Source organism: Epithele typhae, assembly GCF_022376455.1.
Source record: "Epithele typhae strain CBS 203.58 chromosome Unknown BXZ73scaffold_49, whole genome shotgun sequence".
Classification (NCBI taxonomy): Eukaryota; Fungi; Basidiomycota; class Agaricomycetes; order Polyporales; family Epitheliaceae; genus Epithele; species Epithele typhae.
In genome coordinates, this window is record NW_025954240.1 from 41,564 (window position 1) to 65,704 (window position 24,141).

General features: G+C 57.3%; 10 protein-coding genes across 10 annotated transcripts; 5 read left to right on the top strand and 5 right to left on the bottom strand.

Moving 5' to 3' along the window:
* Positions 1–41: 41 nt before the first annotated feature.
* Positions 42–4,727, bottom strand: BXZ73DRAFT_91647 (P-loop containing nucleoside triphosphate hydrolase protein; the record flags this gene model as incomplete). Its single annotated transcript, XM_048026054.1, has 15 exons — positions 42–372; positions 412–524; positions 643–899; positions 971–1,157; positions 1,235–1,568; positions 1,607–2,097; positions 2,146–2,274; positions 2,329–2,730; positions 2,781–2,960; positions 3,018–3,299; positions 3,516–3,673; positions 3,722–3,902; positions 4,024–4,315; positions 4,339–4,521; positions 4,627–4,727. 15 exons carry the CDS (start codon positions 4,725–4,727, stop codon positions 42–44), a joined length of 3,621 nt encoding a protein of 1,206 aa, XP_047874906.1.
* Positions 4,728–4,995: 268 nt separating this feature from the next.
* Positions 4,996–6,150, top strand: BXZ73DRAFT_22923 (uncharacterized protein; the record flags this gene model as incomplete). The annotated part of the gene is made up of 5 exons (XM_048017663.1): positions 4,996–5,073; positions 5,144–5,384; positions 5,436–5,513; positions 5,563–5,645; positions 5,710–6,150. Coding segments are annotated over 5 exons (921 nt in total), but the record flags the coding sequence as incomplete, so codon positions are not given.
* A 745-nt stretch (positions 6,151–6,895) lies between these two features.
* Positions 6,896–12,517, bottom strand: BXZ73DRAFT_91649 (uncharacterized protein; the record flags this gene model as incomplete). Its single annotated transcript, XM_048026055.1, has 16 exons — positions 6,896–7,210; positions 7,260–7,597; positions 7,648–7,953; positions 8,004–8,334; positions 8,385–8,764; positions 8,802–9,692; positions 9,990–10,050; positions 10,466–10,819; positions 10,871–11,112; positions 11,162–11,326; positions 11,383–11,507; positions 11,559–11,645; positions 11,694–11,744; positions 11,797–11,891; positions 11,959–12,251; positions 12,298–12,517. The coding sequence occupies 16 exons, from the start codon at positions 12,515–12,517 to the stop codon at positions 6,896–6,898; spliced, it is 4,254 nt and encodes a 1,417-aa protein (XP_047874908.1).
* A 397-nt stretch (positions 12,518–12,914) lies between these two features.
* Positions 12,915–13,467, top strand: BXZ73DRAFT_104208 (uncharacterized protein; the record flags this gene model as incomplete). Its single annotated transcript, XM_048015814.1, has 2 exons — positions 12,915–13,348; positions 13,407–13,467. 2 exons carry the CDS (start codon positions 12,915–12,917, stop codon positions 13,465–13,467), a joined length of 495 nt encoding a protein of 164 aa, XP_047874909.1.
* A 294-nt stretch (positions 13,468–13,761) lies between these two features.
* On the bottom strand, positions 13,762–14,199 carry BXZ73DRAFT_104209 (uncharacterized protein; the record flags this gene model as incomplete). Its single annotated transcript, XM_048015815.1, has 3 exons — positions 13,762–13,918; positions 13,966–14,060; positions 14,125–14,199. 3 exons carry the CDS (start codon positions 14,197–14,199, stop codon positions 13,762–13,764), a joined length of 327 nt encoding a protein of 108 aa, XP_047874910.1.
* A 506-nt stretch (positions 14,200–14,705) lies between these two features.
* BXZ73DRAFT_91651 (endoplasmic reticulum protein) lies at positions 14,706–15,802 on the bottom strand (the record flags this gene model as incomplete). Its single annotated transcript, XM_048026056.1, has 4 exons — positions 14,706–14,769; positions 14,819–15,054; positions 15,110–15,181; positions 15,680–15,802. The coding sequence occupies 4 exons, from the start codon at positions 15,800–15,802 to the stop codon at positions 14,706–14,708; spliced, it is 495 nt and encodes a 164-aa protein (XP_047874911.1).
* Positions 15,803–16,188: 386 nt separating this feature from the next.
* On the top strand, positions 16,189–16,738 carry BXZ73DRAFT_91652 (Ctr copper transporter; the record flags this gene model as incomplete). The annotated part of the gene is made up of 3 exons (XM_048026057.1): positions 16,189–16,358; positions 16,410–16,586; positions 16,642–16,738. The coding sequence occupies 3 exons, from the start codon at positions 16,189–16,191 to the stop codon at positions 16,736–16,738; spliced, it is 444 nt and encodes a 147-aa protein (XP_047874912.1).
* Positions 16,739–17,091: 353 nt separating this feature from the next.
* On the top strand, positions 17,092–17,945 carry BXZ73DRAFT_79770 (uncharacterized protein; the record flags this gene model as incomplete). Its single annotated transcript, XM_048023157.1, has 4 exons — positions 17,092–17,212; positions 17,264–17,356; positions 17,407–17,627; positions 17,706–17,945. 4 exons carry the CDS (start codon positions 17,092–17,094, stop codon positions 17,943–17,945), a joined length of 675 nt encoding a protein of 224 aa, XP_047874913.1.
* A 1,588-nt stretch (positions 17,946–19,533) lies between these two features.
* Positions 19,534–20,151, top strand: BXZ73DRAFT_51520 (uncharacterized protein; the record flags this gene model as incomplete). The annotated part of the gene is made up of 3 exons (XM_048020643.1): positions 19,534–19,627; positions 19,790–19,946; positions 20,007–20,151. The coding sequence occupies 3 exons, from the start codon at positions 19,534–19,536 to the stop codon at positions 20,149–20,151; spliced, it is 396 nt and encodes a 131-aa protein (XP_047874914.1).
* A 509-nt stretch (positions 20,152–20,660) lies between these two features.
* BXZ73DRAFT_104214 (uncharacterized protein) lies at positions 20,661–21,697 on the bottom strand (the record flags this gene model as incomplete). The annotated part of the gene is made up of 5 exons (XM_048015816.1): positions 20,661–20,939; positions 21,000–21,095; positions 21,152–21,519; positions 21,570–21,639; positions 21,692–21,697. 5 exons carry the CDS (start codon positions 21,695–21,697, stop codon positions 20,661–20,663), a joined length of 819 nt encoding a protein of 272 aa, XP_047874915.1.
* Positions 21,698–24,141: the final 2,444 nt, after the last annotated feature.

The following is a 24,141-nucleotide window of genomic DNA, read 5'->3' on the forward strand; positions in this document are numbered from 1 at the left end:
TCCGCTATAGGACATGTGTAACCGCTGCAGGGAATCAAGGATTATAAGTCATCGTCCGACGGTACGCCTTCGAAAGAGATCTCCGCGTCGTCGTCCACCACGAAGCTCCCATGCATGTACTCGTCCGGCCCCTCGTCCTCACCCGCCTCCGTCGGTGAGCTCCACCGCGGTTTCCGCCTCGCACCCGTCCCCGCGCCTCCACCGCCACTCCCATCCGCGAAGAACTGGGCGCCGCCCCTCCGAACGAGTCCACGTGCAAACGCTGGCGCGCCTGGTGCCTGCGTCATCAGGCTCCGGCGGTACACCGCGGCTTGATCGTATTCCGGCGCGACCTGCGTCTCGGGCAGAGCCTCGGTGAACCGGCGGTCGTCGCTGTCAAGCGGCTCGTCGTCGAGCATGTCGTCGTCGTACCGGTCTGATGAAGCGCCGGCGGAGAGCTCGTCGCCCGAGTGCGAGGCCTCGACGTTGATCCACGGGTTGTGCCGTGCGGCGTGCGCGGCGTCCCGGAATCGCCGCTTCTTTCGCTTCGGGCGCGCGGGAGTCGAGGCCGCGGCGGGTGCCGGTGGAGGGGAAACGGAGGGAGGCGGCCGCGCTGCAGGCGGCGGAGGGGCCCAGGGGCGGGTGAGTCGGCGACGCTGGGACAGTGGTGGGAGAGGAGGAGAGGTCGATGATGGAAGTATCGGCGATGGGCCGTTTGCGCTTCGCGCCGGGTGCGCGCACGGCGAACGTTGCGGGGGGCGGGCCCGAGACGAAGAAGGGGGCGTCGTCAGAGGAGGCGTCGGGTGAGGGTTGCATCGCCAGCCGGGAAGGGAGCGCGGGCGGGCCCATGGAACCCGCGGGTGCGAGGGCCCGGCGGAGGCAGAGAGGACTCGAGTGGGGTGGAGTCGGGCGTGTTCCAACTAACTCGCGGGGGGCTCGAATCGAGGAAGAGAGGGTTGCGGTGGCTTTGCCTTTGCCCTTCGTAGGTGACTGGGCAAGTGGTGCGATTTCGGGGCTGGCGGAGTAATGGGCACGAACGGGTCGTCATCGTCGTCGGCGATGAGCCACGCCATACTGTTGTCGGCTGCTGCGGCTACAGACTCGTCTGAAGAAGCGCTGCAGGAGCCAGCTGGGGTCGCGGGATTACTCGTTCGAGGAGGGGGATGTCCGGACTGGGACTGAGAGAGATACGTTTCCGTGGTTGTGACTTGGGGGGTCTGATGGCATTGAGGTCTCTTGTGCTTCGACAGTCCACCTCTTCCTCGTCGGGCCCGGGGATGGACGACGCGGACTCAGTCCGTGCGATGGAAAGCGAGTCTTCCGTCAAGTCGATTATGGAGTTGAGCGGGATATCGGGCGAACTCGAGCGTTCAAAGAGATCCTTTGCGGAGCGGAAGCCTGGTGCTGACACAGTGTGCGCTGTGGAATGGAGGTTGTCCAGCTGCAAGTCCAACCCGCGGTCGATGGCCTCGTCGTCCGAATCATCTTCCGTGCCGACGTTGACGGGTGGCCTTGCCTTTACCTTTCCTGCCTTCTTCCCCGTCGCGGAGCTGCCGGACTTGCTCGAGCTCGCCGTCGTAGTCGCGCTTCTTGCCAGACCTTCTTCTTCCCCTTCCCCGCCGTGGACGCTGTAGGGGCCGATTTTGTCCGCTGTGGGCCATACAGCCCCGCCTCGATTTCCGCATCGTCCGAGTCCGATTCGCCTGCGTGCTCGAGGTCGACCTCCTTCAGCTTCTTCCTCCGCTTCGCCACACCCTTCACGAGCAGGTCACGGACGCTTACGAATCCCTTCGCGGCCGCGGCAGGCACATTTCGCAGCGGGTGGTCGTCGCGCTTGCGCTTCTTGGGCTTCGGCGAGCCTGCGCCGCGAACAGGGCGTTCGTCGCGGACATACTCTTCGATCTCCATTACCATCTCGACGCACTCGGGTTCAATATCGGCGGGGAGGAGACGGTCGACGTCGCCGTAGACTTCGAGGTCGGACGCGCGTACGATGAAATGCTGTACTTCGGCATAGTTTGATTGGGCCTTCTGCCAATTGTGCTCTTCGCGGCCCAGAGCGAGGAGGATATGCACTGTGCCGGATGCTTTACGGCCCGTGCGACCTATCCGTTGGAGCTGCAAGATTGTTAGTCACAACAGCGTCCCTACATACCCGGCACATACCATACGAATGGGTGTCTTCTGTGCATCATAGCAGACGATGACGTCAACTTCGCCGATATCGAGACCTTCTTCGCCGATCGAGGTCGAGACAAGAACGTTGTGCTCGCCCTGCTTGAACTGCTCGATAACCTGACGAGATGGAAGATGAGTATATTCTTCTCGCCAGCCATCACGGATACCAACCTGCAATTGCTCCTTCTGAGCATATCCCTTTCTTCCCTGCTTGTCAGTCCCTTGTCCGATGAACGCTTTGGCCCGGATGATCGGAGATTGTTGGTTTAACAACTCCACGATCTCCTCTACGCATTCCCGGAATGAGACAAACACCATGGCTCGAGAATGCCCAGTGCCAGGTCGAGCCCCGTCTGACTCATCTGGAAGCTGCTTTGCAAAGTGATCGATGAGGACAGTCTTGAGCACATCCATCTTGGGGTGGCTGGACAATCCACGTTGGGCATGATCATCGAACTTCTTCATCACGTCGCTGAATTCGTTCATCTTCCGTAACGCCTTCTTGGTGTTATTATCTGGGTCGTCCCTAATGTCTTTCATGTAGCCATAGGCCATCTGAACGCTGTTCTCCAACTACAAATTCGTTGAGCAGTAGATCCTCGACGGAAAAACGTCCAACATACGAGATATCCCATGGCTCGGGCGAGACATCCAAGCTGCGCTGCTGCTGCAACCACGTACTGTGGAGCCTTGGCAGTCCGCATCTCGACCATGACAGCTTGGCAGCGGAAAGGGTGCAACATGGTGGGCGCGGTGTTACCATTTCTCAGGAATCCTGCACCCTGCACCTTCTTTAGGATAGGCTATAGATGATCTGCGTTAGAGCGTCGACGTTAAGCAAGGCACAAATGGACACCGACATTGATCACCGCGACTAACCCGTCGCGTAGGACAGCAATTTCTCCATTGATCGGAATCAAGTGTTCTTGCTCATGCTTCGTGTGGAGATACTTCTTCAGGTCAGAATCGGCTTCGCTGCGAATCTCAATATGACTGATGTGTAGAGCATCCACGATGGCTTGGACAGCCTCTGGCTTTCCTCCAGGAGTAGCGGTGAGGGCCAATATGCGAAAGTGCGGATTGTGCTGCATCATATACCGGACTACCTGAGCATATGCGTAGTCACCAGTGCCACGGTGAGCCTCGTCTGTAAAGCAGAGTGATTGGTGAAGGCAGCATGCGCATCAAAATATAACTCTACCAATAACAAGCAAGACGATGTCAAGAGCATCCGCAGTGCCTTAATAAGGTCATTGAGAAGAGTCTGTGGAGTCGCATATAGTACTCGCTTGTGTCTCCACTGGTTGCAAAACGGTCACCACCTGCAACAATGCGAGGAGGGGAATACATGTACGTACCGCACTAGCCCGTTTGTCGGCCGATACGTTCCCTGTCAGCTCAGCCGCCGAGTTCCCTGGTATACCACAAGTCTTGTGGCAAGCGTCAATCTGCTGGGCGACAAGAGGTTTCGTGGGCGCCACAAACACAACTTTGCCTTCTGGGAACCAATTGTAAACTGACAGACTTGGTTAGGTGACGCTATGAAGGGACTCTAGGGACGTACAATTTAACATTACGACGCCTGCTATGAATGTCTTTCCCAGACCTGTCGGAATAGCCACAAGCGTGTTCTCGACCAGACAGTTCTTGACGATATTGTACTGGTAGTCTCTCTTAGGCTTGTTGAGAGGGTATATCCACGTCTTTGCAGCCAGTCGGTCTGCATGCAATTTCATTTGAGGGCTCTGAAACAGAGGTCAACACGCGCGAGAAGCTCGGGGAACACGCGACGTACTGGTCTGGAAACGGAGTTGCGGAGATGGTTTGAGACGTTCAAGAATGCGCAAAAGAGAGCACTCACCCCACTGGAACCTCCGGTGCAGGAAATTGCTCGAACTCGAGCGGTACTTCATCCTCATCTCCTGAAGTAGGCACCTTCTCCTTCGGTTTTCTCCAGCCGGATTTCGCGTATGCGGTCCTGTCCCACTGCTTGGTTCTCTTCGCTTGGCCGGGCAGGGGCATCTGCCTCAAGGTAGAACGCGTGCGCTCAAACGTTCTATGCGTGGGCTCTCCAGAGTTCTTGGACGGGTCCGGTTCCTGAGCAATTTCTCCAAACAGATTGAGTTGCGCGCCCTTGGAAGGTCTTCGGAGCAACGCGCTCGGGTTCGAAGGCCCCGCGACTGGTTGAGGTGTATGACTTCCAGAAGCCTTGGAGAAAATCCTTGTTGGGTTGCCTCGTCTATTTTCGCGAAGTCCGTCTCGTCCAGAACCAAATCCTCGCCATAGTCACTGGAGTGACCTAAGTCAATAACGTCTTGTGGAATCGACTTGCGGGGTGGTTGGGGCCTGATGGAAGGAACAGCTCTCGAAGGGAAAGCATGATGAGAGGGTTGCGTAGGTCGGTTCAGGACGGTGGATGGTTTGAAAGGCTTCTTGGGGGAGGGCGCGAGAGGCGGCCGTTTTGCCGACGCCGTTCCCGGTAGATGAGTCGCCTCAATCGCGTCAAGTTCGTTCAAGAAGGCAGAGTCAAGATCGCCGAGTTCGTCTTCAAAGTATTCATCGGAGCTCATGAGGTCACACCGGAGGAGTTGATGAGGGGGAGAGGGAGTCGGGCAGTGCTGCGGTAACGCGTCCGGTTGGAGACGCGACGCGACGCGACCGCATCCATCATGTGACCCTTACATATTTCCCAGGCGCTGGCGAAGTCACAGCCAGCGGTGGCTGGTGGCGGCCACTTCAAGCTACTCTCCACTGCTGCATCCACACATATCCCCTACCTCGCTCTCCTTCTGCCCCGCCTATCCATACTTATTCCTACTCCTTTTGCTCCATCTCCCTATGTCAGCGGACTCGATAGCCCGTTGGAACGCTATCCCTCTCACCCACCCGGAGCAACGTCCCCAGCCATCATTGAAGGTACTCATTGTGCATTCTTCGCCGCTGGAATATACCCTACATGCTCCTCTGTTTCCCAATAAACTCCCAGAGATCAAGAGATAGCGGAGAAGAGGACGATGAAAGCGACGACAATATCTCTCTCGTCTCTCGCACTCCGTCCCCGCCTCCAGACAAAATGGACGTGGACAAGTACGACGAGTTTTACCAGACCAGGCCGGAGCCAGAGGTCATCACAGTAGAGACCAAGATCAAGAATACTAATGTTGGCTTCTCCATGCTGGCAAAGATGGGATGGGTCGAAGGATCCCCTCTTGGTCTTTCTGGCGATGGTGCGTAAATGGCTCAATGCATCTATCGAAGTTTTCAAACACCGACCATAGGTCGTGTCGAGCCGATTCCCTTCTATGTCAAAAACGACCTGACAGGTCTGGGAAAGGCCAGTCAGGACGTCCGCATGAGTACGTCTAGGATGCCAATACGCATACATCTTCTTACGCACGTTCGCAGTTGAATCAACTGTGTCTCAACGACGGGAGCTAGACTCCGAGCGTCAGACGAAGGAGACGGAAGAGCAGAAGAGACAGCGCGAGGTATGCCAGCCACTCGCTCTGTTACTGCGTAGACACCGACGACAAGCGCACCTTCCCTGCACAGGATGCGGTCGCCAAACGACAAGCCGTGCAGACCGAAATATTCAGTGTGCTCCGCCCGTTCTACTGCGAGGTATGCGAGAAGCAGTTCCAGAACGTCGCGCAATACGACGAGCACACCAACTCGTACGCCCACCACCACAAGATCCGCTTCCGCGACATGCAGGCCGCCCAGCGCGCGAGCCGCAACACCGAGGAGGAGGTCAACAAGCGCAAGGAGAAGGAGCGCAAACGCGAAGAGAAAGAGCTCCGCAAGATCGCCAAGGCCGCTGGTGTCAAGATGGTCAAGCCCCCCGTCGCACTCGCCGCGGAGCCCGCAGCAGTCGCCACCGATGCTGGCGGCGGCGGAGGATTCAAGAGTGGATGGGCGACAGTGTCCACTTCTGCTTCTGTTGACCCTCCGAAGCGGGGAGGCTGGATCCCTGCGGGCGAAGCGCAGCCAGTAGGTTCTGGTGGGCGTGGCGGGTGGGCTCCTGGGGCACCGCCTTCCCCTCCTGAACCCGCCGCGCGGCCTTTGAGCAGCGCACCTGCTTTCCGGACTGGCGGCTGGACCTCGCTGGAGACGAGCGTGGGGGCAACCGCGCCTAGCGTGGTTTCGCAACCTCCACCTCCGCCCTCTCACGCAGCTCCACCTCCCGCTCCTGATCCTGGTCGCCAAGGAGGCTGGGCAACGGTGTCTGCACCCAACTCCGGTCTCGGAGGGGCCTGGAGTGTGGTGCAACCTACGCACGCGCCTGCTCATCCAATTCGTGCTCCTCTTCCTCCCATATCTGCAGCACCACCACCGTCCAACCCTCCCTCTGGACCTCAACCTACAGTACAGGAGCCGTCACGATCAGGTTGGCAGAAGTTTCGTGCAGGAGCACCTGGCCGTCGCCGTTGACTCTGAATGCGTTTACCGTACGTCTTGTATACGCGCCCATGCAGGCAAGTTACTCCTTTGAGTAGACATCGCAAGAATATGGAATACGAACGTAGGGTACTACTAACTAGCTACAATGACAATGTTCTGTAATTTTAATATGCACGCTGCTGACAACAATGACATGACAAGAGTATAAGTTGACGAAGAACAACGGGGAATACAGAGCCTGACACCGACGGAGAGCGTAACCCAGCGGATGCGGCCAGGGACGAAGGATTACGACGACATATACAAAGTCCAGGAGGGGTACAAGCCAGCTCGAAGCTCACTCTGAGTCGCTCGCTGAGCTCTCGTCCGAGCTCGACTCCGCCGACGAGTGGTCGCTCATCTCTGCAATAGCGCCACCGTTGGAACCGCCTCCGCCCGCACCGAACGACTTCAGTTTCTCCTCGAGTGCACGAATCTTCTTCGTCTCCACATCCTCGTCCATGCTTTTCCGCTTCAAGCCACCCGTCCCTGTCCCCTTGCCCGTGCGTGGACGCTTGACAGGGGGTTTCATTGGACGGATGACGAAGTTGTAAAGCTTCGTGAGGACGGCCGCAGGAAGCTGGTCAATCTCGAGCTCGATCTCCTCGGTACTCTGTGCGTGGATCAGCAAGGGAACAGACAACGAGTAGCAAAGAACGTACGTCGCGAATCTCTGGCACACCCTCGTGGATGATCTGGATGACCTTCTCCAATTTGGTGCCGTCAAGTTTCGAGATAGTGTCGCTGAGATCCTTCTTTTGTTCGAAGGTGAGCACGTCGTCGTCGGTCACAGGCTTCTTCCCCTTCTTGCTCGCCTTGGGTGGCGGAGGCGGCTTTGCCTGCTTCGGGGGAGCCTTGGATGTTGACGCAGCAGGGAGAGGGGGCTTCTCTTTCTTCTTCTCCTTCTCCTTCTTCTCTTTGCCGTTCCGCTTGAGTGATGCGAGGTTGTTCTTCATGCTCGCGATCTGGTTCTCCATATCCGCGATCATGCCTTCCATCTCTGCAAAACTATGAGCACTGCGGCGGAACCGACCGTAGATGGGTACTCACTCATGCGTTCGTCATCCGACTCATCTTCCTCCTCTTCCTCCTCATCATCGCTGGGCTCTGTCGGCCTGGGTGTCGGAAGATTCTTCCACTTCTCATCGAAGAGATTCTGGAGAGCCTTGCCGGCCTCGTGCACCATGTTGCCAGGAGGATTGAAGGTGAAGCAGTTCTTGATCATGAGGGCGAAGTCCCCGCGGAACTGCTCCGCGGTCGTGTACTGCCCTTGGTCAAGCTTCTTCTTCATCGTCGCGAGGTCCATCGGCTTCTTGATAACCCTGGCGTACTCAGGGATGTTGAGTGCAACTGGGTCTACAAGGTGTCAGTACTTCACAGGGCGAAACATTGAGGAGCGTGCGCACCGACAGGCTCGTAGAAGGCGTGGGCGATGCTGTAGTGCTGCTTCTGGTGCAGATCCCTCCAGACCTTCTCGCAGAACTTGATCTGCTCCGCAACCACGGCGTTCTTCTGCACCTTCGCTTTCCGTGGCTTGCGTGGTGCCTCGGCGTACGGAAGATCCTTCGGAGGAGGTGGATGGATTTCCCGCTTCGGCCGACCGGCATTGGCAGCTTCCTCATTACGTCGTATGACTGGGACAGTATTGGTCGACGCTCGACGGATCTGCTTCTTCACGGGAGGCGGTGGGGCAGGCGCAGGAGGGGTTGCGACCTTCTTTGGCGCAGGGGCTTTGGGCTGCATGACGTTAACATCGCGACGAAGACTGCATAATGAAGGGTGCTCACTTCATCCGGAGGAGGCATCTGTTTGATCTGTTTGTCGAAGACGGCCTCGACCCGCTTGCCCATCGCTGTCACCGCATGCTCTGGACCGTTGAACGTCGCACAGTTGGTGAAGATGAGGCGCACGTCGGTGACAAACTGGTCGGCATTGATGTATCGCGGATTGGCGGAGTTGGTGTCAGGCTTCTGCGGGTTTGACGCGTTGAGTTTTCGCTCAATGGTCGAGAAGTCCATGGGCTTCTTGATAATTTCAGGGTAATGAGGAATATTGAGCGCGACCGGGTCAACAGGAAGGTTGAACGGCCCTGAGTCCTTCATCCGTTTGAGAGTGCGGACAGTGGATAGGCAGAAACGATGCTGCGCGACCGACAGGTTGGCAGGTTCTGTAGAGTCTGCAGTGACAGTGCGATCTGTAGGAACTTGCGGCTGCGGCTGCGGCGACGTTGGAACGGAGACTGGAGGTGGAGTGGCGGTCTTCAGAATGCGATGAGGAGAGGGAAATTAGTACGCCCATAGCGGCGCACAGGAGGACGAAGGTGCTTACGTTCGCCAACGATGCTCTCTCTGCATCGGAGTGTTTCCTCGCTCTCTTAGCCGGGGGTGGCTTATCGTCATCATCATCATCGTCATTAGCATTGGTAATATTAGCGTAGGGCGACGATGCGGCATGGGAGTCGACAGCGGTTTCACTCGAAGATACAGCAGCAGGTAGCGAGGGAGAGACCGGGGTCGCGACGGGCGACTCGTGTGTTTGTCCGTTAGGGAGTCCGTTCGCATTGCCACTCGAATCTGACATCTCCACGTCCTCGCCATTGACTGGCTCGTTTTGTTCTGCCATCTTCACGTCCTCTAGGAGCTGGCCAGGGGGTGGGGGTGGGGTGCCAGCGGGGGGCGCGATGGGGATGGAGTCTTGGGCGACTTGAGCGCGAAAAGACGCGTCAAACAGAAAGAAACACGCACCAGGATCCGCTGGAGTGGCAACCTGAGGGACTGTGGACGCGTTGTCCACCTTTTCGAGCCTCAGGGGAATTGGCTCGTGCCGGGCGTCGCTCTCCTGCTCGGTGAAGTCGACGTCGACCTTCAAGTCCGGTACAAGCGAGTGGTTCACGGGAGTGGCAGCAGAGTCAACAGTAGGCGAGTTGGGAATAGAGACCGTGTCGATATGGACGCCGTTCAGGTTCGTGGAAAGCGCGTCGTGCATCGTCTGGGGGAAAGGACGCGTGACGGTCACACAGAGTGACGGGAGGGCAAAGGGAGCAGGTGAGATTTGGGGGGACAGGAGATCCGAAGCGGGCCAGAGGTCTTTATACGCTCAACGAAATAAGGTTCGATCTCCTGCGTCCTCAATTTCCTCCCTATCCCGCATTCGTCGCCCTCCTCCCGCCCTGCCCGCCCACTGGCCGTCGGCGTACACATGCTCACCGCGCCCGCCGGTCTACGCCTTGTCCTTGTCCTTGTCGTCGTCGTCCGCGGGGGCGAAGACGGGCTTGGGCTGGTTCGCGCGCCAGGCTGAGTTTGAAAACAAAGTTCACACGTCAGCATCACAGCCGACGACAAACAGGAGCAAACACGGCTGGCGCCATCAGGGCTGAAAATTTAGCGACTCACCAGCAGTCCAGACCGGGTTCTCGTCGGCTGTTGCAGCGAGCTTGAGCAGGGCCTCCCGAGGCTGGAAGCGATGGCAGTCAGTCCAAGTGCGCTGCGCAGGAGGGGGACGTCGTGGGCGGAGGAGAAGATGGGAAGGCGGGGAGGCACAGAGACGGCGCCGGATTGGGGCGCCCAGGCCGGATCCGGGTAGCAACGCGTCTTTGGCGTGTCACAACGGCAACGCCCACCCGGCGCACCCCCTCTGATTGGAGCATTCCAGGGCCCTCCGTATCCGATATCGTTCGCAGCGTTCTGCGCGATGAGCATGCACGACCCCACATCGCCCGTCCCCGCCAGCACATCCACCACGCCCCGCACAGGCCATCCGATAGATGCACGGCGAAGCGTCCCGATGTTGGCGTGTCGGCCGAGCCGTGTGACCTCGCCTCAGGAAACAAAGCCTGGGCTGAACAAGGCAAGAGGATGAGAACACGTACATCTTCGTCTCTCGTCGTATCGCGGACGAGATTCTGCACGACGTGTTGCGTCGCACTCGCTCCCACACGTCCTCCCCGACCTGGTCCAGTGACTGGTAGCTCCGGACGCCGACTCTTGCGTGGGTCCATGCGCTCCTTCTCCCGTTTTCGCTTCGTGCTCCGACCCATCTCGCTATCTCTGAACATCGGCAGCGCGTGCGGCGTGATGATGGTCGGCGCCGCGACGGCATCCGACATGTCTTCGATGGTCGCCTTCCGCGGGGGTCCCTTGTTGAGGAGTAGCTTCGCTCCGTTCAACGACATGTCGGGTGAATAGAGCACGCATATCTGCCCGTTGGCGAAACCGGTCACGACCTAGACTGCTTGTCAGCGACATGGTGGCATTGATCGGCCACAAAAACGAACCTGATTGATCTTCGAATGCCAAAAGACTTTGACGGGAGTCGTATCCACCTCAAGGTCTTTCACGGTCTCCAGCGTGTCCTTCTTCATGAACAGCAAATGACCCTTGCCTCCCTTTGTTGAAGCTCCCGATCCAGTCACCACATACTTGTGGTCTGGACTGAAGATCGCGTTCGTATTTGGATACAAGGTCTCCAGCCCGGACCGCACGACCAATGGCTTCTTGAACGACCTCAAATCCCACACTAGTTACGTGATGAGCTGTAGCGAGGAGTGAGGCAGAACATGACGCACGCTTGACTGTGTTGTCTCCGCCACGAGTCAAAACGGTCTGACCGTCGACGGAGAACAGCAAGGACCCTGTTTCTGACCCCTTGAGGTGAGCTCCTTCAATCGTCATGCTCGGTCGCACGAAATTTGATTTCGTCTGCCACATGTGAAGTGCCCCATCCAGGCAAGCTGAAAGAAGCCAATTTAGAAACGAATGAAGGCCTGTTACGTCGGGATGTACGCACCTCCGCCGATCAGACTTCCGTCGTGAGAGTAGGCACACGAGTTCACTTTCGTGCGGGCGCCGCGTTCCTTCGACTTGACCACAATGACCGCCTTCTGTTTTCGCTTGTTCTCGACATCCCATATCCTGCAGTGCGTGAGCATGGAACATGGTTGCTATGTGTTCATAGCGTCTCACCGAATAGTGGAGTCCAAGGAACCAGTAATGAATGTTTGTGGGTCTTTAGGATGCCATGCACATGATGTGAGCTCTGCAACGTGCCCACTGCCCCGATATCAGCACGTGAGAAGACACTAGTACTTATGTACATACGAAGTGTTCTTCATGTCGCGGATGTATGGATCACCCTTGATGTATGTGGCCCTGCCAGTCAGGTTAGGCTGCCCACCCGCAGCAGAGATAGGAATGCACTCACAACTCTTCCCCGTCTCTGTCATACAGCTTCGCCTGTGTCGTCCCCGAGATGGCCAAGAACTGTTGTCCATCGTTCGAGAACTTGAGGTCATGTATCTGTAGCGTTCCACGCCTCGGAAATTAATCCGCCATCCCTTGAACATGAGCTAGAGGTCGGGCGCACATAGTAAGAGCCGGCAGGTTCCCAAGTCTTGAATGGCTTACACCTCCAGTCCATTCCACCAAAATCCCAGAGCTTGCAGTCGTAGTCATGCGAGCCGGAGACAATGCGTGCACCAGACGGGTCCATGGCCAGAGCTGAGACCACTTTCGTGTGGTCTTTCAGGAGGAGTTCGTGGGTTACGGGGAATTGGGCGTCCTCGGCTTCATCATCAGATACGTCAAACTCCGGCTCTTCTTCCAGAGCACCGGCATCGGATGGCGGTGGCGGCGGCCCAACGTCGTCTGGGTCGTATTCTGGTTCTATCGAGGTCGACCGAGGGGTGGCAGAGGAGCTGGGCACGGGACGTTTGACCTCCTCCGGCTTGGACTTGGCAGAAGCCGAGGACGCAATACCGCCCTTGAGACCAATTGAGCACGACGTATATACGCATTCGCTCGGATGGACTCACTGCCTCGTCCCTTTTGTTCTTCTCGAACCGTTTTGGGTCGAGAGACCGCTGCTTGGCTTTTTTGCCAAACCCAGTGATGCCCATGGCGGCCATCATGTCTGTGTCGTCCATGTTGGGTCGATCCTAGTGTGCAGCGAGGAAAGGCGGGGAGATGGACGGAGTAGAACCGAGTCGCGCGGCCACTGCTCCAAGCAACTGCGGTCCGCGCTTGGTGCTTACATACGTGCGTCGCGTTTTACCGAGACGCGTCTATGAGTACTTCTGAAAGCCGCAGGCGCTTGCTCAGTTCCCCTTCGCCTACTACCATTCGCCTGGAGTGCCGCACCCGCCTCCTTCAGCATCCGTTCTCATCCTGGAATCCATCATAGTTCCCCCAGTCATGTTGAAACGTCAACGGTCGTCACTGGCCTCAACGCCCGACGCGTACGCAGCGTCCGAATCGCCCATCGATTCCTTCGAGAGGGTGGTCAAGCGCAGAAGGCATGTCGCTCCGTCTCAAGTGTCAGCGATGAACGATGGGAGGCCGTCTGTGGGGGAGAAAGAGAGCGATGGTGAGGAGGATAACGGAGACGGCCCCAGGCCCGAGGAGACGTCAGAGCATGCGCAGCGCCTCGAGCAAGCAGGCCAGTACAAGCACATGAATACCCTCCTTCACGACCTCCACGCCGAACAGAGGCATCGGATGCTCTTTTCCAGTCCACTTCCACCCTCCTACAACCCTGCTCTCCATAACCTCTACGAGTCCAACCCAACCCACCATCTGGAGCCCCTAGAGCCGCTCTCCAAGCTCGGGCCGTCTGTTCCGGCCTACTCGCAACCGAACGTTCCACGGGAACCTCACAAACCCCTCTCCTCATTCCACATCTCTATCTCGTCGAAGGACGATACGAGGAACCACACTGAAGAGCAACGCGTCACGGAGTTGTATGAGGGCAGAAACAGGTACGCCAATCGTTCTCGAACCGACTTGTGTGCGGCTTCCCGAACACGGCGTGTGCAGATTTCTCGGAGAGCTTTTCCTCAACCGGCGACGACAATATTACCAAGAGAGCGAAACTTAGGTCTGCAAGCTGCGCATCCCTTCCATACCACCGTCACGCTCGTACCCATCATCGTTGCACCGCATGTCAACCTCGTCCTTCGCACTGCTATGTTTAGTTATTAGTTGTTTATATTCACTCGTGCTCACCCGTAGTTTACAACGCCCTACATACTGGTATTGCCCTATCCACCACGACCGTCACATGATACGCACATCCATCCATTATCCAATGTGTCTTCAATGCATGGACTACATGGTGGCCTCGCAAGCACGCGCCGGTATGAGGCGCAGTAACGATAAGGCTCGACGCCGCTCAGCGCGTCTGAGTAGATACATTGGCCAGCCTAAGATCGATTGTCCGGCCAAAAATATCGCTCAGTTCTTGATTGAGCAAATCGTTCAGCGACCTCGCGTCCCGCGAGTAGACCCAGCCGTCGTCTTCAGGCACGTAGTCGTATCGTTTCGGTCCACTGAACGCACGGTCAGCCAAGTAAAGCCACCTTCAATAACCACATACCTCAATGGAGATGACAACCATATTTGCTTGTTCGGGGGCTGTTTGTTGATCACGTATGTGCCGTGGCAGCCCAGCTTCAAGGTGAGCACCCCGCTCTGTGAAGAACCATACGCGAATCTCAGCGCGCGGACTCGCATCATAAAGCAAGCGCATACGCACCCCGTAGTCCACTTCGTACTCTGGGTCGGCAAAATCGTCGAGCAGGTCCTCCAAAGACTCCAACATCTTGTCCATGGTGATGTCGCATACTCATGGTACGTCTCGATGGGAATATCACTGTGACACAGTCAGCGGCCTTGCCCTCCGTCAAATGGAGAGTTCCATGCCCTAAGCGAACCTGTGCTTCACCTGCGGAGGGGGTGTGGCATAGCCTCGACGGGGCATTACTGCTTGTGTGCAGTGAACATGCTCGGGTGTCTTGTGCAGGCCTGGGAGGACAGTCGGGAGACGACGTGTCGCAATCACGTAACGCATGGCATTTCGTGTAGCATAACGCAAGCTCATGTCGACTCCGCAAGTGAGATGAAGCGGTGCTCAGAGAATCGTGAATGGAAGGAAAGCAACCAGAGACAGTCCAGCGGCAGTGGAGACACGTCCACAATAAAACCCTAATGCTGGGTTAGGGGTTACGTGAATACTCAACACACATTAAACGCAACAGGATATCTGAATCACGCCATGTGCCCGTGCCGACGAGTACAAGACTAGCATGTACAACGACGTAATAAAATGCATCGCCTTCAAGCCGATCCCTGCTTTTCCTTCTCGACCCACTCCAACCAAGAACCTGTGTAGTTGAACGACCTAAGCGACAGTGAGAAGGGGGAAATGTCACGGATCAATGTGGGCATACTTTGCATAACCAGCCTTCATCGCGAGGTCCGAGGCGGTGGTGGATCGCTTGCCGCTGCGACAGTAGAACGTGACTTCTTGGTCCTTCCGTGGCTTTTCGAAGCCAAACTGCTGTTTGAATGCCTCTGGGTCCATTTGCAACGCGTTGCTGAAGACAGTGAGGGGAATGTTGACCGACGAGGGAATAGATCCCTGGATAACCTCGTCCGGTTCGCGAACGTCGACAAGGTACGAGTCCTGGTGAATGTTGGATTAGCCTGAACGGGTGTCAAAGGATGGAGTGTAAGCTTACTGGACTAGGCTCCAATGTCCTGGCCTTCACGGTATCAAAGTCCACGACAGGGGCGAGCCCATCCGCCATTTCCTTGTTGAAAAACTTGTTCTTCTTTGCCATCGCATCTTGGGAGACATTGCGGACAGGCGGGAATGCGAGACGAGCAGATTGACACGCTCTAGCTGGTGTCGCGCGGGAGGCAGTGGCAAAACGAGCAGCGGCGAGACGAAGCATGACGAACAGGGCAGGGGGGGAACTTGCTACGTAGGCGAATGAGAGGACAGAGGACTGTGAGATGGAGGAATAAGTACACACGGTATTCCGAATGCTTATCCGAATTGCAGTGGCAGGCGCCAAAGTCACGACGAGATGGCGCGAACGGGTTTCGCGCCCGCGGCCGGATGCTTGGGTAAGCATTGCCCAGACGCTGGGCAGAATTGCCTCAACGACCCCCATCGCTGATCGTCTTTGACGTCTTCCCCCACCATGTTCCCCCACTGCTTTCCCCTCCCCTCTCTCCGGCAACTCTTCATGCCCTCTGGGCTTGTTGAGGCCTGGATATATCCATCTCCAAACTGTTTGTCAGACGAGTGAGAGCGTTGTCCTCACCCAGCTCGTCTGACAGGCGCTCCTGGGCCCTCTTCCCGAACCACTCGAGGGTGCTGCACCTGCTGGCGTTCGTTTTCTTGTTATTGCACGACGGTCCAGCATCTTGGGATATGGTACGACCCTTCAGTGCGTGAACCATGCTCCAGAATCCACACTTCAGGTATCCCTTCTTGGTGATAACTCGCCATCACCTTACCGTCGTGCAACCGATCCTCGTACGCCGGTGGCCCAGGTTTCCAGCCAGCTCTGAACGCAGGTAAGGCGTACGTTGGCAGGCAACGCTCTGCTGACTTGCGCCTCCCAGAATAGCCCTGCTGGACTGCGGCCCCTTGCTTGCCTTTGTTTGGCCAGGCGTCTCTCGCCGTCTCCAGTTCGCAACGAGCTCCTTCCCTCCTTATCACCCCCTCCTCTGCAGGTCCATCGTTTGCTGGTCACATATGGACATGTCTTCTTCGTCAAACTCCTCGACCTCCATGGCTATGGAAGGCATGATTCCGTGGCTTCATTTCACTGGAGGTAGTGTCCTCTTCTTCGAGTCCTGGGAGCCAAACACACCCGGTGCTATCGCCGGCACTTGCATCGGACTCCTCGCCCTGGCTGTATTCGAGAGATGGGTGAATGGGATGCGCGGGATCGTGGAGGCGAAGTGGAAGAAGCGGTAAGCGCTATGGCCAGTACGTTTCTACATGCCTCTGACCGCCTGGCATAGGGCCTTGGCGTTGATGTCATCCAAGGCAAACGTTCGAGGCTCTGCCACCGACAGTGCAGCTGCTCCACCTTCCGCCACCAGGACGTACCCTCCCTTCATCCCTTCTCATGACATCCCACGCGGCGCGCTGTTCGCCTTCCAAGCTTTGCTTTATTACCTCCTGATGCTTGCGGTGATGTGAGTGTTGCGAACGCCAAGGCCAGGCCCGTTGAATGAAAAACTTCTTATCCAGGACATTCCAAGCCGGTTTCATCATCGCAATTGTTGGGGGCCTGATGATCGGAGAGGTGCTCTTTGGGCGTTTCAATGCTGTACGAGCTCACGTCTAGAGGCTGTTAGTGCACCTCTTGCAAGGCTGGTGTATGATATATGTAGGCATGATGTATACGTCTCGCAATGCATGCCTTCACTCAACGTAGACCGGGTGTGTGCGGACAGTGCGGAAGCGACGACCCAAGATATTCCCCTGTTTCCAGGACAGCCATGATCGCGTCAGAAATTGTTCGATTTAGGGGCGACTCCGCCCAATCCACAAATGCTGCCAAACAGCGAAAAAAACCTTTTTAACCGGCGGATCCGGCGTACTCGTCAACTCGACGAGAGTTTTTAAGGCTAGACGAAGAACGTATTTTCTTCACCGGGCACCCGCGGTATTCGTCAGAGCTCCTCCTCGTGCTTCAAGATGCGCTTCACGACCCTCTCTTTCTTGTCTTGTCTCATGACCGCCGCGTCGGCGCACTTCGTGCTCCAGTACCCTCCGGCCCGCGGCGACTTCTCTGACGACGATGAGCCTACGTTCTGTGGTATGTCCCTAGTTCACGGCATCATTGACCTGTGTCATTGAATGTCTGCAGACGGCTACGCGGACTCGACAACCAACCGATCGTCGTTCCCTACCGGCAAGGGTGGCTTCATCTCCATTGAGTCCCACCACGAGCAGTGGACCCGTGAGTATTCAGCGTCGCAGTTATTCGATCCTCCCTAACCTTGCGCACAGTGGGTGGTATCGTCGCGACCGTCCAGAACGCGAACAGCTTCGACGTCTTCCGCGACAATAGCAGCAACTTCCAGATGTTCCTGCCCTTCTTTGGGACCTCGGGCGAGGGCGCGTTCTGCGTCGACGTCGACCTCTCCGCGTCCGGAGTCGCGGGCGTGAAGAACGGGGCGAACGTCACCCTCCAGTTCATCTTCGACGGCGGCGACGGCAACCTCTACCAGGTGTGTGCCCTCCGCCACGCTGTCGCTCGGTTCGCGCTCGCGGGGAATGCTGACGACGAGTCCCCTGGCTGTGTACAGTGCGCGGACCTGACGCTCTCCGACACCTTCGAGATCCCGAGCGACGTCTCGTGCAAGAACGCGACCAAGAACGGGGCCACCCAGATCTCGTCGTCCCTCACGGGGAGCCAGACCATGTCCATGTCCAGCACGAGCTCGACGCCGTTGCCCACGTCCTCCGGTAGCTCGGCGGGTCGCAACGCTGCCGCAGGCATGTCTGGTCTCGCCGCGCTCGTTGGCGCGGCCGTCGCCTTCCTCTGAAAGAGGAGGTGAGGTGCGTGCTCGCCAACCCCTTGGCTCTCTTGGATTCGATTCCTCTGCGTGGAGTATTGGCGTCGTGGGTGGATAAGATCTCGGGATTTGGCAAAATACCTTGCTGCATTTGTGACGACTGAGATGTAACGACGTAATGTCTGCATGGACCGCGATTTTCCGAAAGCTATCCCAAAGGTCGTTGTTGTAACACGGATTCATAAACGGTAGTGGCTGTTGTGCGCGACATCGTGACAAGCAGTCTTTGTTTTGGTCAAGCATTTATATACCGCTCGCTGAGTGAAGGCGCAGATAACAACAAAATTAGTACCCCGACCCAACTTGAAAGTAAGCGTCGGCCACCCGGTGAGTGATCCCGACCAGTCCTCCCCTCTCAGATTGCAGGTGTATAGCATGAGGACGACGCCGAGGGTCCCCTCTCAGATTGCAGGTGTATAGCGTGAGGACGACGCCGAGGGAGCCTGCGTGCGTGACGAGTAATCAGTACGTTGTACATGGCAGTTTAATGAGGCGACGCGCCTCACCCTGCGTTTTCGGTCATCCATATTCCAGCTAAGATTTGAGGTTTGGCACCCCGTTTCAGAGGCTTTTGACCCGACGTGCAACATGTAGAGTGTCACACTGGGCCGCCGGCTCCACGCCCGCATGCTCGCCGTTTGCTATGTTGTGTTCATCAATTAATGTCACGGACAGTTCAGACGAGTGGACGACGGCAAGTCATACGTAGTTCCGACGCCGGCGGCATTGCGTGAGACGTGGAAGGGAGCGCTCCGGCGGACGGACCCGGGACGACACGCGAATTTGCTGAGCGACTCCGAGCGAGCCATGTGATAACGTGTGCTACTCAACGCCCAGCCTGATTGGGCATCGCCGGCGGCATCCGATTCTCCCGGACACACCCGGACGCCCAACCACATGCGCCCGCGCCCGGGGTGTTGCTGCCTGTCGTCCACTGCCTTCCACTGCCCGCGCTCTGCCTGATCCCTTTCCGAGGCCGCACCCTGATCAGTCAAGCTCGAGCACTCTGCGCCTCCACGCCCTGCGCGCGGGTCTCGGCCTCGGCACCCCACTCGCGGACGGTGCCGGGCTCGGCCTCGAATTCGTACTGCCTCGGCGTGGCGCGCTGCGGCCGGTGTTCTCGCCCCGTTGCGCTCGCTGCGATCGACGCGGATGACGCGTCAGGGCGCACGCGAATGCAGCGATCGTGCTGACTGCGACGCGGGCCGCGCGTCTTTAGTCTTGTCCTCCGTCCTCGTCGATCTATATCATGTACCGCTCCCGTCCTGCCGTCATCGCTGCTCATTCCGCATCCGTTCCCCACTCGTCTCCACAGGCTCGCTCGAGGATAATACCCCCCGGGGCGCGCACCTAAGCAACCTCAATTTGCCTAAGACGCCCACCGGACCAACAGCCGATCGCCCACCTTGTGGACGTCCCTCCCCCTCCCTATCTGCCTGCCAGACACCCTCCTAGCGCGCGCCAGTGGCCTCGCCGCTCGCATCCGGCACCGTCTCCTCTTCCCCCCTGCCATCCCCGCCCCTCCGTCCCCTTGTGCGCACTTTGCGCACAGGCAGCGATGAAGCTCTTCCACCGCAAGATCGAGTCCTGGGAGGTCGTCGATCAGAAGTCCGTGGAACCCATCTCGATTTTCAGCCCAGACGAGCGCGACGGTGTGTATCATGCCCCTGTTCTGCGCCGCACTCCAGATCCCGATCCCCACCTGCGAACTTCGAGCCTGAGGCCGACGAGGCGCAGACGCGGCGGTCGTGCGCCACGGAGCGCTGTGCCGCACACGGCTCCTCGCGAGTAATGCTGACAAGCCATGCTGACAGAGATGGAGATTGCGAACGTCTACGACGCGACCATGTGCGGCACGTACCTCTTCGAGCTCAAGAAGGTCGCGAACCTCCGCGGCGCCGTCGTCTTCGCTCGCGAACGCCTCCTGCGGGACGCCGCCGCCAAGGGCTACAACGTCTTCCTGATAGAGGGGTGAGTCCATCATACGCAATCCGAACGGAACAGGATGACTCACCTCGGCCCGCGTTACAGCTGGAAAGTCACGCACCTGCGGAAAGGCAAGCAGGAACGCGCCGAGGTCCGATATTGGGGACGGCCTGCTTACGCGGCGGTCGAGCCGCCTCAGGGCCAGATGCCGCCTTTCATAGCCATGCTAGACACACGGTCTATCGCGTAGGCCGCCCGGCTGTGACATTGTAGGTTACGATACTACCCACATGCACTGTGCGCCCCACCGCTGGTGAAAGTCACCCGTCACGTCACCCAGCCGTTCTGGGTGGTATTCACCTCGTGCCATGGTAGGAACCCCGAGGTTCGCATCTTTGGCGCTGGTTGGAAGGCGCCAGGTTCCCGGGTGAACGGAGTTGGTGATTGTGAGCTAGATGCTGCTCTGAATCACCATGGTATCATTTTCTGAGACATGGTGAATCCACCCATATGTGGTGTAGATAATGACAACGCATTTTTAACTCGTGAAGAGGGTGAAAATCTCGTCAGGGAAATGTCACTAGGATGCTTCACCATTGTGCTTACTACCACAATTCATAGTGCCTTCACATATATCACACAAGGGCTCATAGTCACTAACAAAACTGTTCAGATTCGCTGCGATAGAAGGATGCGGGCTTTACACAGAAACTCGGCCTAGTCAACAGGTGACTGGATTACATAATCGCACGTGCACTTTCAAGCGGCAGCGGCAGACGTTGACGCAGCCCCGCCCGCACCACCATGGCCGCCTTCACCGTCCCGACCTCCAGCACCGCTGCCACTGCAACCCTGATCCACAGGGTCCTCATCAATGTCCTCGACTTCGTCACCATCTGTGGAGGTGCGGCGGCGCTTCTTGCTGATATAGCCCTTGCGGTACGCGTGCTTCCGCTTATTCTGCATGTATTGACGGGCGATAGCCGCTGTAGCCCAGTTGTTCTCGTACCGACGAAGAACAGGGTGCGCAGTGCGGGCCTGCGCAAGCCGTGGTGAGTACTTTGCTCATTTGGACATGGCTGTTACTGATGAACTCACAGCACGGAAGAGCATCCCCATGCGCTCTGGGTCTTGGCGACGGAAATCCTGGGTCCAGTCAAGCTGAGAGCGGGTGACGAGGGTGCGGACGTCCCTCTTTTAGGGCGCCAGTGAGTCTCTTTCGCATTTTCAATGACGATGAGGTGACATACCTGTATTGCCTGGTACTCCATATCGCCTAGCTGCATACCCGCCTGAATGCCGACACCCGGTGGTGGTGGAGATATCATAGGACCGGCCCCGGGTTGTCCTCCAGCAGCACCTTGCGCGGCCTGAGCGGCTGTGTTTGCTTGTGCGGCCGTGTTTGTTTGAGCGGCCGCAGCTGTGGCTGCAGCGAGCTGTTGCTGAAGCGTGACAACCGCTGCCTCAGCGGTAGCGCGTGCCTGCTGAGCGGCCTCGGCTTCGAGGCGAGCAGCCTCAGCTTCTTCAGTGGCAGTGACGACTTGCTGGCGCGCGGCCGCGAGCTCGTTCTGAACGGCTTGAAGAGCCTCGCGCATAGCAGCCAGCTCGGTGCTGTGTGCTACCAGGGTGGTGAGTAACAGATCTTTGATGCGCGGAGCCGTGACTGACCTTCGTTGGTGTCGCGCATCTGCTGCTGAAGCTCGGTCACGCGCTCTTGCAGATCCTTCTTCGTTGGAGCCTGGGTTATGGTGTTTTCAGCAAGCCTCAGTGGCGATACAGATGGTACGTACAGGCATGTTTCTCGTTGATGAATTGGTGGCTGATTGAAGAGGGTTGAATGTCGACAGGGACACGAGGTTTGGATGGATGTACGGAAGATGAGTGGCGAGGGGCAGGAGGAGGGGATGCGGAGAGTGCTGAGTTGCCTCGACTCAGCCGCCGCACGGTATATATAAGGTGTGCGTATTTCAACTTGTTTGTCGGGCATTAGCACCTCAGCCGCTTCGGCCACTCACTCTGTTTTGTTACAGGCCACATGCTTACATCGTACATGGCCACTGCGCGTCCGCATTGTTCGAACTACAATAGTTCTGTGCTGTGTACGCCATTGCCTAGTTACATACATGATCAATTCTGGTTGCCGAGTGGCAAAGTTGAGCCCGCTCGCGTCGCCTCGACGCCGGTGCTGCCACCCTTACTTTTGATCTTCTCGTCTGTCGTGTGCCACTCTCCTGCATATCTGGATCACTATGCCTCCTCCTACGCAACCTCAAACCAGCGGTGAACGCCGGTTATGCCCGCACTGTAATGAGTGGTGGCATCCGACCACAGTTAATCGTCATCTGGCAGGAAAAGTACCAGTGCTCTTTGAGGCATCCAGACTTGCTGAGAGCAATCTCGACACGCTTCCCAAGCGCACACAAACCTCTCTCGAAGATGAGGACTGGTCCCTATTAGCCGACATGCACCCATGGAAGCGAGCTCGCACGACAGCCTCGGTGACCACGACTCTCCCCATCCCGCCAGCTCTCCACTCAGAACCCAATGGAGACATATTACACGAAGAACCGCTGGCAGAAGATGGTTCTCGCGAAGAACCACTGGCAGACGACGGCTCTCGCGAAGATTCCGATATGGCAGATCTCACGGAAAAGACTATCCAACACATTGCGGAGAACGTATGGGCAGGTCGAACCCGGTACCGGCCTCCTACTGTTGAGGACGTGCCCGATGAAGATGAGATTCCCGACACCAGTACTGCGCCACCCCCCAACCTAGAGAACACACTTGAAGACCTTATGGACGACACAATCTGGCAGCAGCTCTTTGAGGAGGAGGACGAGGCGAGCCGGTACGAGGCTATATCCATCTGGGATGAGCTTCTGCAATCGTTCCTGCGCGAAGGAGCAATCAACGGTGAGTATATTGTGTGTTCAATACTTTGCGCAATACATATACTAAACTAAAATGTCACATGGAAATGCAGATGAAGACGAGCTCACCGGAGAAGAGCTCGAGATCCTCCTGCCCTTCACTCTCAAGGTCCAGCAACACATGTCACTCGAGACGTTCAGCTGCCTTCCATTCACATTTAAGAAGAGCAACGTCCGCACCTGGAAAGAAACGCAGCAGTACGTTGCCCGCCTGTCCGGTTTCAATCCGGAGATCTACCACTGCTGCATTGATTCCTGCTGCGCGTTCACCGGCCCTCACACCAACAAGACTTCATGCCCGTACTGCGGTGCGGCTCGATATTACCCAAACACCACAAAGCCCCGCAAGGTCTTCGTCTACCTTCCGGCCACCCCGCGTTTGAAGGCGTACCACGCAAACCAGAAGATGGCAAGGGACATGCGCCATCGCGCAGAAGTTCACGTGCATGACCCGACGAAGATCAAAGACGTTATGGATTCCGCAGCTTATCGCGCGCTCCTTGGCAAGAATGTCACCGTAGACAACAAGACTCTCTCACACAAGTTCTTCGAGGATCCTCGTGACATCGCGCTCGGCCTTTCGACCGACGGATTTGCACCATTCAAGCGCCGTTCGAAGACAGCTTGGCCTCTCATCGCATTCAACTACAACCTCCCCCCTGAAGTCCGGTTCCTCCTCCGCAATGTCATCGGTCTCGGCGTCATTCCAGGCCCCAAGAAGCCTGTCGATTTCGACTCTTTCCTCTGGCCATTCACTCAGGAGATGTTACGGCTCGCAGTTGGAGAGCAAGCGTTCGACTGTCTGTCGAGTGAGTTCTTCGCACTCCGAGCGTTCCTTATTCTCGTCTTCGGTGATATCCCCGCCGTCTCTATGGTCATGCGGATGAAGGGTCATAATGGCATTACCCCATGCCGAATGTGCTCTATCAAGGGTGTCCGTGTACCCAATTCTCGCGCAACCGTTCACTACGTTCCGCTCGACCGCTCTCACCTCCCCTCTGTCCCGGACAACCCAGACGCCAACACCAACTACGACCCCCGAGCCCTCCCCGTTCGCACACATGAAGACTTCATCCTGCAGGCCGAGGAGGTTCAGTTCGCCGAAACGGAGAGGCAGTCTGAGAAGCTGGCGAAAGCATACGGCATCAAGGGTGTCTGTGCCTTAAGTGCGTTGTCCTCCCTCTCGTTCCCCGCATCCTTCCCATACGACTTCATGCATCTCCTCTGGGAGAACGTCACGAAGAACCTGATGCATCTTTGGACGGGCACCTACAAGGATCTCGACGAGGGATCTGAGCACTATCAGT